The 16991-nt window shown below is 49.5% G+C and overlaps 1 protein-coding gene across 8 annotated transcripts in view; it reads right to left on the minus strand.

The window, feature by feature from the left end:
* Nucleotides 1–16991, minus strand: part of UBR4 (ubiquitin protein ligase E3 component n-recognin 4) — a 141382-nt gene that overhangs the window by 88020 nt on the left and 36371 nt on the right. For 5 of the 8 annotated variants that reach the window (XM_053401007.1, XM_053401004.1, XM_053401000.1 and 2 more), the window contains exons 33-48: nucleotides 16711–16899; nucleotides 16108–16171; nucleotides 15228–15419; nucleotides 14590–14660; nucleotides 14251–14398; nucleotides 13883–14113; nucleotides 12802–12972; nucleotides 11903–12085; nucleotides 10473–10631; nucleotides 9842–9994; nucleotides 9175–9402; nucleotides 7583–7740; nucleotides 6800–6971; nucleotides 5628–5844; nucleotides 1930–2093; nucleotides 576–792 (exon numbers count right to left, since the gene is read on the minus strand). In XM_053401007.1, the coding sequence (XP_053256982.1) occupies nucleotides 576–792; nucleotides 1930–2093; nucleotides 5628–5844; nucleotides 6800–6971; nucleotides 7583–7740; nucleotides 9175–9402; nucleotides 9842–9994; nucleotides 10473–10631; nucleotides 11903–12085; nucleotides 12802–12972; nucleotides 13883–14113; nucleotides 14251–14398; nucleotides 14590–14660; nucleotides 15228–15419; nucleotides 16108–16171; nucleotides 16711–16899 (2717 nt within the window). The remainder of the gene's footprint in view (nucleotides 1–575; nucleotides 793–1929; nucleotides 2094–5627; nucleotides 5845–6799; nucleotides 6972–7582; nucleotides 7741–9174; nucleotides 9403–9841; nucleotides 9995–10472; nucleotides 10632–11902; nucleotides 12086–12801; nucleotides 12973–13882; nucleotides 14114–14250; nucleotides 14399–14589; nucleotides 14661–15227; nucleotides 15420–16107; nucleotides 16172–16710; nucleotides 16900–16991) is intronic. The other 3 variants (XM_053401005.1, XM_053401001.1, XM_053401006.1) reach the window with 1 other exon arrangement.

Consider the following 16991-nt stretch of genomic DNA (forward strand, 5'->3'; position numbering starts at 1 on the left):
TATCGGGATGCTGTTTTGGATGTATTGCCTAAACTCCCCTCTTCGGGATTAGGGTGCAATATTTTATTTTACGTGTATATGATGTTATATGTTGTAAGAAGCTAACATATATGTGTGTGTATTAAATGCAATAAATAAACACAGCGGGCCCGCAACTCATGCATAAATTTCTTGCGTGGTCACAACCTTAGGCACATGGCCAAAAAATAGATAAATTAATGGGCAGCAGGGGAAACCCACCACAGAAAGAGCTTTTTAAACCCTCCGCCTTGCTTACGAGGCTTTGAGGAGGAGGTGGGTCACTCCCAGACGCCAGTAAGCAAGGCAGAGGGCAAGGCCCACTCTGGACAGGTAGGGGTGATTGTGTACGGGGGGGCGGGTTCTGGGGGTTCCAATGGTTTTGCCTTTGTGTGTGGACCTCTGGAAACCAACCCTTGTGTAAGTGGCGGGTCCACTGTAAAGCAGAAGCACAAAGATCTCTCAGTTGGTGGTGTCTGCCAGAGGATCTGGAAACAGACAAATTACCAAAAGTCAACAGTTTAAAATGTGGACGGGGGGAACCTCGGGAATCTTACCAAAGATGGTCAGCTTCTTGTCTGCCTGCAGGGCCTCCTCTCGGGTGAAGGGGAAGTCGAACCACCGTGGCCGGCTCAGGTTCAGCTGCATGGTGCGGCCAAAGATCTCCAGGTAGGAGGGGGCTCGCTCGATGGCCTGAGTCCCAATCTGGACCCTCATGCCGGTCATCACCATGGTGCTGTTGTTGTTGGTCACTTCGATGGTGAAGCCGCCAGGCTGCGGGAGAGGGGAAGGCACCGTGCATGAAGGCGGAGGGGGAACAGAGAGTGCGAAAGGCCTATATTACCGCAGTGTACTCTACGTGGTGCTTCCCTCATGCTTGATCCAGAAGCTGCAGTCAGTGCAGAATGCTGCAGCGTGACCACCGACAGGAGTGAAACCTTGTCAGCATAGAACAGGGGTCAGCAAACTTTTTCAGCAGGGGGCCGGTCCACTGCCCCTCAGACCTTGTGGGGGGCCGGGCTATATTTTGAAGGGGGGGAAATGAACGAATTCCTATGCCCCACAAATAACACAGAGATGCATTTTAAATAAAAGGACACATTCTGCTCATGTAAAAACACGCTGATTCTCGGACCGTCCGCAGGCCGGATTTAGAAGGTGATTGGGCCGGATCCGGCCCCCGAGCCTTAGTTTGCCTACCCATGGCATAAGCGGTTCTCAACCTGTTGGTCCTCAGATGTTGTTGGACTACAACTCCCATCATCCCTGAGCTCTGGCCTTGCTAGCTAGGGGTGATGGGAGTTGTAGTTCAACAACACCTGGGGACCCACAGGTTGAGAAAGGCTGGCATAGAACATCTTGTGTTCAGAGGTCTGCACTGGTTGCTGATTTGCTGCCAGGCCAAGCCCTTAACAACTTGGGACCAGTTTACCTACGAGATTGTGTTACTCCACATGTGCCCACTCAAACGCTTCGATCGGCAGCACTGGCACTGCTCCACGTGTCACATAACAACTGTCCCAAATTCGTAAGAACTCAATTTTTGAGTGTGGTAGCACCTACAATTTGGAAATCTCTGCCTATTGACACCTGGCAGGCACAATTGCTGTACTCTTCCCGGCATCTCCCAAAAACATGTTTATTTGCAAAGTCGACGGAAGTTTTTACTGCTTTTGGTATTTTAACTTTTTGAATGCCTTAAATTATTGTGCTTTGTATTTCTTATTGCTAAAGCACTTTGAGATTGATTTATTTTACAAACAAGGGGTGTATAAATTATATGAAATAAGTAAATAAATGGGCCAGAAATGACCGCCAGTACCACCCCGAGCCCCTTGGACCAGTGATCTTCCCTGTCTCCCCAGAAGCTCCTCCTCCTTTCAGAAGGCCGGTCCTTGCAAAGATGCTCACCTTGGTGTTGGCCACATACATGCCGGTGGAGTTGAGCCGATGCTTGATCTGCTGGGCGTTGTAGACCTGCAGGAGGTCATTGCCACCAAACTCCACATCCGTCAGCTGCTGGTTAAGCTCGAAGAAGTCGATGGGGAAATTCACCTGGGTGGAGGTGCGGGTTGCTGGAGGAAGAAGTGGGGGGGGGGGAGGAGAGAGATAAAAAACACCTGAAGTTAAAGTCAGGGACTCTTCATTTATAAAGTAATTTCTAAACTCACAATAAGAAAACCGCCCGCTCCACAAAACTGCATCACAGAATCAAGCTTAAAACACTAAATGATATAAAATAAAAAAAGAGCAGAGTTCAAACTTTCGGGCGCCTGTTGTGAGACTCTGCAAGTTTACAGGGGTTTGAGTTGTGGAGTGAATCACTAGACTGACACTGTGTATAATCTGACACTGCTGCTTAGTATGTATCCATTATGTTTATTATGTATTACTGCTTATCGCTTGTTACTATGAGTAGTATTTATATAACCGCTTCAATGTTTTGTGGTGTATGGGTATTATGTTATGTGTGTGTGTTTGTGTGTAGCTTGTTATGTTCTATACTGTATTTAAACCGTCTTTATGGTTTATTTACAAAAGGTGGTATATACATTTAAAAATATATACTGGGCCTGCAACTTTCACTCACTTTACATACATGATTATTATTATTATTATTATTATTATTATTATTAATACCCCGCCCTCCCCAGCCAAGGCCAGGCTCAGGGCGGCCAACAAGCAATAATAAAAACAAGTTGAATGAACACAACTTAAAAACAAGATTAAAACACAACAATTAAAATACTGAAACATTAAAATATTAAAATGCAGCCTCATCACAGGAGGAGAAAGGGAAAAGAAAAAAGAAAGAGGGGGAGGGAATCAAATTGGCTCCAAGCCAAAGGCCAGGCGGAACAACTCTGTCTTACAGGCCCTGCGGAAAGAAATCAGATCCTGCAGGGCCCTGGTCTCATGAGGCAGAGTGTTCCACCAGGCCGGAGCCAGTGTTGAAAAGGCCCTGGCTCTGGTTGAAGCCAATCTAACTTCCTTAGGGGCCGGGACCTCTAGGGTGTTGCTATTTATGGACCTTGAGGCTCTCCGTGGGGCATACCGGGAGAGTATGATGTATGGGAGCGGGGAGAAGGGAGAGGAAAAAAGAGCAAGGATAACCAGTCATTCCCCACTCTCCGTTTATTTTCATCTCACCCACACATCCAATGGGTTTTCTCTAACCGGGCTCTGGGAAGATCATGAGAAGGGCCCTCCTGCAACCCACCCAGAGTCCAGTTTAGGTGGTACCCAAATTTTGCACCATTTTGGGAGCAGACCCTTGGAACTGAACCTTTGCGTAAGTAGCAGGCCAATTGTATACAGAGAGGATGGACAGACAGATATTAAAAACCATCAGAAGAAACATTTTTGCTGCCCACCTAATAAAATCAATCAAGCAAGCAGGATGCATATTTCAAACAAAAGAGAAATGTTCCGGAAGGCCTGCAAACACCATCCTGGTAGTCAAGATAACCCAGAAAATAATTGGTAGTTGAGCTCACACGTTTATTTTCCCCCTTGCTTTGGTGTGGGTAAAAGCCTCAGCGCCTAGGGCTTGCCGATCGAAAGGTCGGCGGTTCGAATCCCCGCGGCGGGGTGCGCTCCCGTTGCTCGGTCCCAGCGCCTGCCAACCTAGCAGTTCGAAAGCACCCCCGGGTGCAAGTAGATAAATAGGGACCGCTTACTGGCGGGAAGGTAAACGGCGTTTCCGTGTGCTGCGCTGGCTCGCCAGATGCAGCTTTGTCACACTGGCCACGTGACCTGGAAGTGTCTCCGGAGAGCGCTGGCCCCTGGCCTCTTAAGTGAGATGGGCGCACAACCCCAGAGTCTGTCAAGACTGGCCCGTACGGGCAGGGGTACCTTTACCTTTACCTTTAATTGGCTTGCTTTGATGCTGTGCTTATTTGTAGGTGTTGGGATGCTGGGCTCTAGACCCAGAGTGGGAAGAAGCTTCTATGCCATCTATGATCTCACCAACCAGGTGTGATGGGAGGTTCTGGGCAAAGTGACGTATGCTGCTTTGTGCATAAAGGCTGGACGAGTGTTTGCTTGGTCGCAGACAAGTCATGGCAACCTCTCACTGCTGCGGTGTCTGTTCCATGCTTGTAACAGCAAGGCCTGGCAGGCTGACTTACTGTAAGTTTACTCTTTATTACAATAAAGCACTAGAACTGATCCCTCTAGCGTTCTTGACATCCTTCTTTGGTATACCTGCACCAAACCACTCCCACAAGCCCACCTTTGGGCCAGTGGACCAGGACACTGCACCAAGGGAGAGGTGAGGAACATCTGTGGCCCTCCAGATGGCGATGGACTTCCCAACCCCCATCATACTTAACCACCAGCTATAGCTGACAGTAGAGGGACGCGGGTGGCGCTGTGGGTTAAACCACAGAGGCTAGGACATGCCGATCAGAAGGTCGGCGGTTCGAATCCCCGCGACGGGGTGAGCTCCTGTTGCTCGATCCCTGCTCCTGCCAACCTAGCAGTTCGAAAGCACATCAAAGTGCAAGTAAATAGGTACCACTCCGGCGGGAAGCTAAACGGCGTTTCCATGCGCTGCTCTGGTTCGCCAGAAGTGGCTTAGTCATGCAGGCCACATGACCCGGAAGCTGTACGCCGGCTCCCTCGGCCAATAAAGCGAGATGAGCACCGCAATCCCAGAGTCGGTCACGACTGGACCTAATGGTCAGGGGTCCCTTTACCTATAGCTGGCCGTGTTGGGAGTAAAGCAACAAGTTGCTTGAATCTACATGATGCTCCTCTCTTGTCCTGCCTGAGATACCTTCCTCAGAGCACCAGCAAAAGTCCATGTTGTGCAGTGTCAGAACAGGGGACCAGTCTTCAAACTACCTGAAGCCCACTGGATGGCCTTGGGTGAGTCACTGCCTCTTAGCTGAACCTACCTCACAGGGCTGTTGTGAGGACAAAATGGGGAGGAGCAAAATTATATACTCCACCTCAAGCTCCTTGGAAGAAAAGCAGGACATAAATCAAATAAATAAATAAATGACCTCAAGAAACCTTCCAACTGTACACATCTATGATTCTACACCCTTTATAGCAAGCTCAGAACCTTGGGCCTCATCTCAAATTCCAGTCAAATCAAACTACACATGTAACAGCATTTCCCCAACATTCATCCCTAATCTCTCCCTCCTCCTCAATCTTCTATGCTAAATTTAATTTTAGATTGCAGGCCCCTTTAAAGGTAGGGGGAAGTCTCGATTTCATTTGCTTTTATTTCTTTGAGTATTCTCAAACCACACTTTCATATAAAATATTGCAATACGGTATTACCACCTAGAAACACAAGACTGCTAGACAAACAATGAGACCCAGAAACACAGCCATAAAGGCTGCTTGTGCAAAGAATCTCGGGTTCAAAACGGTCCGTCTGAATAATAGTTTCCTGAAGAATATTAGGCTTATGAAATCCATGGGTATCAATGGCAGTGAAAACAAAAACAACAACCCCATAATCATAGGAAGGAACAATAGTGATTATAACAGAGTAGTAATGATTAATAAAAATCAGATTATTCGGATAAGTAAGCCAAACAACACAATGCAGAGAGTGTATGCACCACTTTACGGTCCCTAGCCAATCTGACCTTGCAGCGACTTACTGATGGCCGCCGCTTTGCGCTTGCGGACGGGCTTCATGATGCTGATGACGCTACTGGGCTGGAGGGAGGGTTGGAGCCAGTAGGACGTGTTCTCCACGTTGGCCATGTAGATCCGCAGGCTGCCATCCTCGCACAGGAGGATCATGGTTGTCCGCTGCTGCTCATTGCAGGCCGTGTGCCGGATGGCCACCATGTCTTGGATCTGGAAGGCCAAAGATACACAAAAGGTAGGCAGCTCCTTACATTTCCAACGGTGAGCGTAAACCAGAATAGCAACGTGCAGAAAAGCAAGGCAGCATTGTGACAGAAGGTAACTAGGGGCAGTAAAGGCAAGTGATGGTCAGAACTGTGACAGAGGTAGCTAGAGACAGTAAAGGTAGCTGACGGTCTAGTTCAGGGATGCGGAATCCCGGGAAGGGGAATCTGTGTGGCTTTTCAGATGTTATTGGGACTCCAACCCCCATCAGCCCCAGGCATCATGGTCAGTGGTGAGGGATGAAAGGGAGTCATAGCCCAGCAACTTCTGGGGGGCAGCACATTGACTGCACCTTCACTAGGGCCATTGAACACATTGAGATGCCTTTGGAAAAGGGGTGAGGGAAATGATCAGTCAAAGTGGCACCATTCCGCAGATCTTCATATGCATTTAAACTACTTAATGAAATATGGAACTCAGTAAGTTTAAAACAGACAGACAGACATGGGGGGGGTGAGGAGGTAAGAAGGCAGCTAGATCTGCTTCTCTGTCCACCACCCATTGCAAGAAATTGAGAGATATACACTAACTGAACGTATAAATATTACAGAAAGAGTGTCAAATACAATGTGACGGAGCCCATCTAGAAAATCATGATTCACAGAATCACCAGCAAGCTGGTAAGTTATTCTCTGGCAAATCAAATCCTATGCTAACGCACAGCATTTGGAACACGGTGCTCCTCTGCAAGGACTCCGCAAGCCCATTTGATGTTACATTTTTACGTTATCAGGCTGTGCAATTTTCCATTCATTGTAATTCTGCTTGGTTTACTGGGTGCTCTTGTTCTTTTCTTCCTCCCTAACTTGAGAGAACCCCCTCCCCTTTTGCTTTCCCTGTCACCTATGGAAACTGCCCAAAGGGAGAAGGAGTCTGAAGACAAAAAAGCAAACACACTGACCTTTGCTTTAGCTGGTAAGGTTTTAATTTCCTGGATCAGGAAAGTGTCTGGCTTCACCATCACCACCAGAGGGACGCCGGTCGTCTGCTGCACACAGCACACCAGGCCAGGGTGGTTCATCACCTCTGACCACTGGCAGAGCGCTGGGGAGGTCTTGCTGCCCCCGTTGGAGCTGCAAGGGTAGGTAAAGTCAGTCTAGCATCACAAGCAGAGGCAACCATGGACTGGTGGCTCACTCCTCTGTATATCAGGGAATGTTCCCAGCCTGAAACTAGGGAGAGCCACTGCCAGTCAGTGTAGGCAATACTGAACTTGATGGTCTGCCTCAGTATAAGGCAGCTATGGTATGAAGGTCCTAGCTCAGCGGTAGAGCATCTGCCTTGCAAGCAGAAAGTCCCAGGTTCAATATCTCGCAGCATCTCCTGGTACAGCTGGGAATGTCCCATGTCTGAAACTCTGAGAGCTGCTGCCAATCAGTGCAGACAGTGCAGAGGACATTTTCCTACATTCTAAAGGAAGAGTTATAGCTCGGTGGAAGAAAGTCTCAAGTTCAAAACCCCATAGACTCACTCCTCGGTATCTCTGGGAATGTTCCCCGCCTGAAACTAAGGAGAGCAGCTGCCAGTCGGTGCAGACTGTACTGAGCTAGGTGGACCAGTGGTGTGGCTCAGTAGAAAGCAATTTCTTATGCCCTATGCTCCACAGCCTACTGTATAGAAAGTCATTCCCAACAGCCACCTCACAAAATGCCACAGGAGCAGGAGGTGGGGGAGCTGGCCTCACCTTTTGACATTGATGGGGAAGAGGCGCATCACTTCCAGCGTGGCCCGGCTGACGGTGGCCGCAAAGGACTTGCCTTGGCAGTAGCTGAAGAACAGCATCTGCAGGACGTGGGAATAGTAGACGGAAACACCACCTCCGGCCACCTGACCGTTGCTGTCCTGCAGGGAAGAGGGAGAAAAGAGGCATGTCGGGACCCGAAAACCTCTGGATGCGACTTGGGACTCTGAAGGCTACCAAGAAGGCAAACCGGAAAATGCTTTCCCTGGCCCAAATGCTGCTTCGATGTGGCATTTGCGAAAGTTCAGGTGATGCCGAGCACTCCTGAGGCCAAACTGCTTGTGGGAGGAAAGGATGTCAAAGGTGATGCAGTGGCAAGACCAGGGGTCGCCAAGGGAGTGCCAGCAGCGCCCGCAAAAGTTCTCAGGGTTGCATCCAATCCAATGGGACAGCTTTACATTCCTGCATTGCAGGGAGTCACACTAAATCAACCTTTCTCAACCTGTGGGTCCCCAGATGTTGTTGAACTACAACCCCCATCACCGCTAGCTAGCAAGGCCAGAGCTCAGAGATGATGGGAGTTGTAGTCCAACAACATCTGGGGACCCACAGGTTGAGAACCGCTGGATTAGATGATCCTCAGGGTTCCCTCCAACTCTACAATTCTCTGATTCTATGAATATGAGTCCCACTCAAGAGGAGATCCACTGAAATGAAGAGGCATGGAAACTTAGGAGACTGCTGGATCAGGCCAGTGGCCCATCTAGCCTGGCATCCTGTTCTCACAGTGGCCACCCAGATGCCCCAACCCGTAAGCAGGACCCGACCACAAAAGCACTTTCCCCTCCTGCAGTTTTTAGCGACTGGGTCAAGTAATTTAAATGGGTCTACTCTGTGTAGGGCTGGGTTGGGGACAACGCAGGAAAATATCCTCTCAGGAATGCACAATAACCTGTTGATCTTCCTGCTCAATTTCCGTTTGCGCTTGCTATACTGAACATACCCTCTTAAACACACGACCACATTTTGCTGGATGCCAGGAGACATGTTCCAGAAGGGGAAGAGACTGAAACAGGATCAGGGCATGGGAGGGGGGTGAATGCTGTGAATTGCAGTCCTGTTAGCTTAACTGGAAAAACTGGTGGAAAGTATTGTTAAGGATAAAATAACCAAGTATGTAGAAAAACAAGCCTTGCTGAAGCAGAGCCCTGACTCACAAACCTATTGAGTTCTTTGAGAGTGTTAACAAGCTGCAGAGATGGTATACTTGGACCTTCAAAAAGAAGTGCCTCACCAAAGACTCCTGAGTAAGCTTAGCAGTCAAGGAATAAGAGGAGAGGTCTTCTTGTGGATCAGGAACTGGTTAAGTAGCAGGAAGCAAAAAATACGAAGAAATGGACAGTTCTTCAAATGGGGAGATGTAGAAAGTGGCGCCCCGCAAGGACTGGTACTGGGACCTGTGCTTTTTAAGTTGTTCATAGTTAGGGGTGAGCAGTGATGTCCCAGAAGGGGAAGAGCCAAACAGAGAGGAGGTCATGTTTAAGGCTGTCATGTCATATTGTGAAACCTTCATCGATCCAGCAGTGCTGTGTTACCTTCAGGTCATCGTGTGAGATTTCTAGGACATTGGTGACATAGAAAGGGCCATGCTGGGCACTGCTGGCTTCCTCCATGAGCTGGGTGTAGATGTAGCCGGCAGATGACATGATGACCACAATGTTCTTGCCCTCTTCGTTGAACAGGAAAGTAATGTCCCTGATCTTGGAGCTGGGCAGCAGGAAGTAGAAAGTCGGGCTCAAGGCATCCACCGAGAGGTCATAAATCTGTTGGAACAGAAGGGACAGTTAGTAGTTTGGGGCCAACAAAAAGGGCTACAGTCAGAAGCTAGATGCATGCTGATGGACTAAAGGCCAATCTGCTGGGAATCTCAAATGGTGAGAGCGCTGCAAATGCTCAGGTCTAACTTCTTGGGGCATCTGGTTGGCCACTACGAGAACAGACTCCAGCTGAGTCAAAATGCTGTGGCTAGACTGTCAATGGGGACAGACTACCACCAGGACATAACTCCATTGCTCCAAAGTCGGCAGTGTCTGTCCACATGTTATGGGGCCAGGTTAAAAAAAATCGCATTAATTTACAATGCCCTTAGCAGCTTGGGTCCAGGATACCCAGCTGAGGAGCAGCACAACGGCAACCCTCTCTAGATCAGACCCTAAAAGGTCCCATCCTTTGCCCCCAACTTGTTTCCCAACTTCACTGCACCTTCACAAAATCCGCGGTGACGATGGCGAGCTCCGTCTGTGAGCCTGGCAGCCACACAGCTTTGATGATGAAGTTGCCCGTGGCCAGCTGAGGGTGAAGGACCAGGTGGTCGGAGACAGATCCAGAGCTGCTGAAGGTGAGCACGTGGCAGTCCTGTCGAGAGAGGGAGAAATGGAAATGAACCGATTAAATGCTGGAGAGAATGCATAAGTTGTTAATATACATAAACTGGAAAATGATTGGTGGATTGCATTTATATCCCACTTTTTCTATAAGGAGCTCAAGGTGGCGAAGATGGCTGTTCTTCTCCTGTAATTCCCACAAGGTAGGTTTGGCTGAGAGGCTGGGACTGGCCTAAGGTCACCCAGTGAGCTTCATGGCCAAGTGGGGATTTGAACCCAGGTCTCCCCCCGGTTCAAATCCCCCCAGGTTCTAACCACCACTAAATGAGGCATCTCTTCCAAGCTGTCCTATGTTTACACTCTTTTACTATGTCAAGGTAGCTTTTTTATATTTACTTCTTTAACTGGAGAGAAAGTATTTTATCCCACGGCAATTAACGGACCCAATATAGTCATGCCAAGAGAGGCAGCGGTGCTGTGGCCCCAGAGGCTGCTGCCATGCTTTTTACCTTCAGCCCACACACAGCCAGGTAGTCCTCCTTGCAAGGGTTCCCCGTCAGACTCAGCACAGTGAAGGGAACCGGGGCGGATGCCAGGCGAGTCAGGGTCAGTTTCCGTTTGCTGGAGTCGGCTTGCTTCAGCAACGCAGAGAGTTGCAAGACCGTGATCTGCATTTAAGAGCAAAATACAAACATGAGGCGTTGCAGAGAGAGTGTGAGGCACTTTGGCACTTGAATGGGAACTGAACAGCCCAGAGTCGTCAGCTTTATCTCTACGGTACCATTATGCTCATGAAAGTTTCCCAGACCCCACTACAAGACTATGTAAATGCACAGAGCTTTGTAAGGCAACAATGAGAACAGTCAAAATATAGCTAAGCTAAACAGTTGTGTTAAAGGGGGAAAGTATATTTTTGTGAGACGCTACTGATAAATGGGAGCCTGGTAACTCAATACAAAAAGAGACAAGTGAGAATTTCAAGACAAGAAACTGACTTTGTGCATTTACAGACCAGATAGTTCTTTATCTCTGTAGAAGGATGAACTGCTAAGTAATGATATATGGCACCAACAAGCTATTTTATTATGCATATATATAATCAAACGTAAGAATATTAATACTCTAACGTATTTTGAACTTAATAGTTATTTATTTATTGCATTTATATCTCACCTTTTCTCCAGGAACTCAAAGTGGCGTACCTGGTTCTCCATCTCCTCATTCAATTCCCACAAGAAGTATGCAAGCTAGTTTAGGCTAAGAGACCATTACTGGCCCAAAGTCACCCAGAAAGCCTCAGCCTACTGGGGATTTGAACCCTGATCTCCCAGGTCCTAGACCAGGGGTAGGCAACCTAAGGCCCGTGGGCCAGACGCGGCCCAATCGCCTTCTCAATCCGGCCTGCAGACGGTCCAGGAATCAATGTGTTTTTACATGAGTAGAATGTGTCCTTTTATTTAAAATGCATCTCTGGGTTATTTGTGGGGCCTGCCTGGTGTTTTTACATGAGTAGAAGGTGTCCTTTTATTTAAAGTGCATGTCTGAGTTATTTGTGGGGCATAGGAATTCGTTCATTTTTTCCTTCAAAATATAGTCCGGCCCACCACATGGCCTGAGGGACGGTGGACCAAAAAGGCTTGCTGACCCCTGTCCTAGACCAACACTCTTAAACACCACACCATATGCTGGCTCTCTGATGGAAGAAGCTTATGGAGCCGTATCAAAGACTAACCCTCCTCACAGCAGACCCACTGAAGTTGGACAGGACTAATTTTGTTTTCCTCATTTCAGCGAGTCTACTGGGTAAGACGAGCGTCATTCATAGTGTAATATGCTATGTGGAAGATTAAATAAAACGTATTGATTTTTAAAATGCGCACACACACATTGCAGGTGACTGCCCCAAATGTAGATGTTTCCCTGCTCCGTCTAGACTCACCTTGCCCTTCTCATGGCTGACGGCCAGATGCTGGCGGCGCCCATGAGGCGAGGAAAGCACGCACATGGCCACTCGCCGCAGTACATGGGCGCTGATCAGCTGCCGGATGGTCTGGCCCTGGTCCCCACTGTAGTTCATGCGGACATTCTCAAAGGCACCTTCTTGGGAGCCAAGAGTTGGCACCTGGGGAAGTGGGAAGAGCACAGAAGAGGCCAAGCCTGTGAGCGGCGCCACGCCAAAGGAAGGAGGAGTCTCTGTTCACGCTTAATACTGGGCAGAAGTCATAACGATGAACTCTGCTTCCTCCCCGCTATGGCAGAAGTGCGTCTGAAGCCCTGCCAAGGCTGAAGTCAGAGCCTTAAGCAGCGAGGTGTAAAGTGGATAGCAAAAAGTTTTTTCTCCCTCTCTCAGAACACTAGAATATGTGAACAGCCCATGAAGCTGAACGCTGGGAGATGAGGAACAGATAAAAAATAGGACTTATTCATGTGGCACAAATTCATGGAGAAGAGGGGTACCAATGGCAACTAGCCATGATGACTATACTCTGCCTCACAGCAGGGAGCGGCAATGCTTTCAAATACCAGTTGCTGGAAACCCCAAGAGGGGAGAGTGCTCTTGTGATCAGCTCTTATGTTCTTATGTAAAGCATGAAAGTAAAGAGTGAATGCCACCTCCTGTGTTCAGATGTGTAGTGGTCTGGGGCTGTCGGCAGAGTGGGGTGGGGATCAAAGACGTGCTACTATCTCTGCAGCAGGGCCCCTGCTGATTGGAGCCAATTGGAGTGAAAGGAGGTGAGCTGGCCACTGGGGATGGGCTCCTGGGGTCCCTCTGGAGAAGGGAAGACTATTGAGGAGCTGCTGCCCTGTGTGCTTCAAAGGAAACCAAAAGGTTCTTACCATCAACTGATCAGTCATTTCCACCGTCTTGTCCAAGGTGTGGAGCTCGCTGAGGGCCTGCTGGGCTCGGCTGCTGCTGCCCATGGCAGAGGCCTGCTGGAAGTTGACCTGGATGGCTTCCATGAGGAAGTTCAGCATGTCCAGCACCAGAGGAGCAAAGGAGAAGTTGGCCTGCAGCAAGATTGGTGGGGGGTGGGGAGAGAAAAGGAAACAGCCTTAGTGGCCTCCTTGCTTCACAAGGGCTCTGGCAGCAAATCAAGTAAACAATAGGGAAGGGATATGGGTCTGTGGGGGACGGGAGTGGCACTGTGGGTTACACCACAGAGCCTAGGACTTGCCGATCAGAAGGTCGGCGGTTCAAATCCCTGAAACGGGGTGAGCTCCCATTGCTCGGTCCCTGCTCCTGCCAACCTAGCAGTTCGAAAGCACGTCAAAGTGCAAGTAGATAAATACTCCGGTGGGAAGGTAGACGGCATTTCCGTGCGCTGCTCTGGTTCGCCAGAAGCGGCTTAGTCATGCTGGCCACATAACCCGGAAGCTGTACGCCAGCTCCCTTGGCAAATAAAGCGAGATGAGAGCCACAACCCCAGAGTCGGCCACAACTGGACCTAATGGTCAGGGGTCCCTTTACCTTTACCTTTATGGTTCAATGGTAAGAATATCTGCCTTGCATGTTGAAGGTCCCAGGTTAAATCCCCGACCCTAACCAGGAAAGACTCTTGGCTGAAACCTTGGAGAGCCACTGCCAGCGAGCTAGATGGACTAAGGGTTCATTCTGAACCATGAGGACTAGACTCTTACTTTATTTAGGGGAAGCTCAGTGGCAGAGCACCTGCTTTGCATGCAGAAGGCTTACGGTTCAATCCAGGAAAGGCTGGGGAAACACTCCCTGCCTGAAAGCCTGGAGAGCTGCTGCCAGTCAGTGTAGACAATACTGAACTGGTTGGACCAATTGCCCTAACTCGGCCTAAGGGAGTTTCCTATGTCCCTGATCTCAAGGGGCAGGTGCCCCCCAATTTCCCCATGGCGCCACCAGGCTCCTCCCTTGAAGAGAGAGGCCTTCAGCCCAGCAGGGCCATACCTGGGACTGCAGCTGTTCCCGACAGCCCTCCACGTTCCGGCACAGGCTGCTCTTCTTGGGCTTCTCCTCATCAGACCCTCCCCGCCCGTCGTTGATGGAGGTCTTGGATTTGTCCGTGGGGGAGGTGCTGGAGTGCCGGACGACACTCTCAGAGACGCGGGTCTCGCTCTGGAAGGCAGACTCCTTCATGGTGGAGCTCATGCCGCTGCTGGGCGTCCTCTTCACCAAGGCCTGCAAAATCAGGAGCAGGATTTCCGTGTGGTCAGGCTCACACACGGCACGTGGCTTCACCCCTGCAGCGTGCCGCCTGGGCTGCCACCAACAACACCCCACAGATCGCAACACCCCCGATCACCAGAGAAGCGTACCAGGCAGCTGCCGTCCTCCTTTGCCCCACAGTCGCAAAAGAAAGAGCCGTACTTGGCGTACGAGATCTCGTGGTCCTTGTGGCAAACCTTCGCACAAACGGTGCAGACCCCGACGCCGTCGACCATCTTGCAGGTGTGGCAGTGGTACCTGCAGAGAAAGGGTTTTTATTTCGGTTGTGTTTGCATGATGACTGGCTGCTGGATGACCAGCACAGCAATGGGCACTTCCCCCCACCCGGGGTCACCAGGACAGGGCTATCAGGCTGACAAATGCCACAAGACAACAGGTGACCACAGAGAAGCCCCGCAACTCAAATTTCGAAATCAAGGGTGACTCACCAGTGTTGGTTCATGAATTCTTTCTGAGTGATGGTAAACGTACAAAGTTTGTTGCAGAGCGAGTCCTCATCCTACACACATACACACACCAGAGAGGAGAGGAAAGGGACTTTTAGCTGGAAAGCTACACAGTCTTTCTTCAGACCAGTGTCAACACAACGGCTTTGTATTCACAACCAGCTGAAGAGGTATCAGATCTGTAGGTAATTCACTTGGTTGAATGCTCCTTTATTTTTAAAAAAGTGATGAAATCTCTGCATGTAGACTAGCAGAAACTCCAGGAGAAGGCTAAACCAGAGCCACCTTCTCCCAAATGCCCTACTTTTCTGCACTGCAAGATATTTGTAAAAATATATATGAAACAGCCTTCATTCATGGATTCATGCATGTGGTACTTGAAAATTGTACAGTATGGGCACAGTTTTACCATCACATCCGTTGGTTTTGGAAGATTAAGAGCCCTTCTAAATTTAAATTCAACCAATCCGAGTTAGCCTCACGCAAAGGCAAAAAAGGAAGCCTTAAATGTAAGGGGCCTTTTACAATTTAGTGTTTTGTCTTCATAAACCTTTTCGTAGAACACAGTGGTCTCACCACTTTGCTAGACCAGTTTGCCAAGGGAGTCTCAGGCCACCTACCGAGTCTTCGGCTTGGGAGTCCTCCTCCTCCACAGCCAGCTCCTCCACCCAGTCCGAGTCCACCTCGATGGCCCGCTCCTCCCCATCGACTGAGAGGTGGCTGGGGCCCTGCCCGCCGGTCTGGCTAAGGGCATTGGTGACATCAGCCAGGTAGGAGACGATATGGCAGGTGCATTCCAGGATAGTCACATGCTGCAAGAGGTAAGAGGAGGAGGCATTCAGTCACACAGATAGAGGCCTTTTCTACTAAATTCTGCTGCAACGTGACAGTCAGGCTGTAGCATTGACTCTCCTGAGAGACTCAGGCCTGTGGGCCTCTCTGTTCTGCCCCCTGGGATTCTCCACCAAGCACACCCTCCCCAAGTGCTTTTGCCTGGCTGGAATATGCCCCTTGTTCCAAGAAGAAGTCTTCTCTCCACCCCGGGTTTAACCCACAAAGGCATCTCCACGTAGGGCTGGAAATGTCCCCTGCCTGAAACCCTGGAGAGCTGCTGCCGGTCAGTGCGGACCATACTGAACTAGGTGGACCAACAGTCTAACTCAGTATATGGCAGCTCCCTGCCATGGCAAGGATTCAGATATACCTCCCAAGCCAATTCTACTGAACTGCACAAAGCAAAGCTGGGTTTCTCTGGACCGCATCCACCAGGGTAGACTCCCAGAGTAGAATGCCAGAGACCACAATGCTTCCCTCAAATGTTGGGCAAAAGTCACCATGACAGACTGAGCACAAGATTCTCTATGCAGGGACGGATCACCCTTGTGTTCAGGAAGGAGGCTCCATATTGCCTTCTTCCCTGGCTCCCCCTTGGTGCTGCCTGATCTACAAGACCACAAGGGAATTAACTGCACATGCCCCTTCAGCAAAGAGAGCCGTTACCTTTCCATGCATGACGTTGGCATTCATTTTCTCAACGACATTCTTCTGAGACAAGTATTTCTTGCTAGAACAGCGTGAGATAAAAAGAGTGGTTGGCGGGGAACATGGCAGACAATTGGCCTAGAATATTGGATCTCCAATCCGATCACGGGGACGGCAAGTTCCAATGAAATATGGCAGCATCATTCGGAATTCATAATCTTAGCTCTGTACTCTTTCTGTGTCAGGTCGGTTTTTGTCGTAACATCTAATTCAAAGTACAGTCTCTTGCAAACGTACTTTATTTTATGATGCAAAGGCTACGAACCCTGGTTGTTGTTTTGTTACCGCTGCCCCCCCCCATTTTCTTCTTATGTATTTCCTACCAGATCGTTATTCATAATGATAATTAAGTCTTGAAAATTAAAAGAAAGAAAGAAAGAAAGAAAGAAAGAAGGCACACCCTGCCCCAGTGGCTCAGTTCACCTCCCCAGGCTATGGACAGGCAAACGCCTTTGCATCTCAATACAAACCATCCAACCACCTTAAGCCATTTCTGTTCAGGAGAGGGGGAGAGGGAGAGGCCGACACACAAGACAAGACACTTCCCACCACCCTTCTTACCATCTGCTCAGCCAATCGACGGCGGCACTGTGAAGCTGGAGGTGCCCCGCCCCTTGACCGGCACTGGCCAGGGTGGCCATGACTACCATCAGCTCAGGAAAGCCGGTTCCATCACCATTTGCCAGCATTTCCGTGGCCATCGGGATCAGGGTGCTCAGGAGGACAGTGCAGGCGCCTTCCCCGACTTGGCTGGAAAGGCAAGACAGTAGTGGTCCATCACACCGAGATCAAGTCATTTACTTACTGCAGGGAAGCACTTGTAACTTGCTGCTTGTAACCAC

The sequence above is a fragment of the Podarcis raffonei genome, chromosome 8, assembly GCF_027172205.1.
Source record: "Podarcis raffonei isolate rPodRaf1 chromosome 8, rPodRaf1.pri, whole genome shotgun sequence".
Classification (NCBI taxonomy): domain Eukaryota; kingdom Metazoa; phylum Chordata; class Lepidosauria; order Squamata; family Lacertidae; genus Podarcis; species Podarcis raffonei.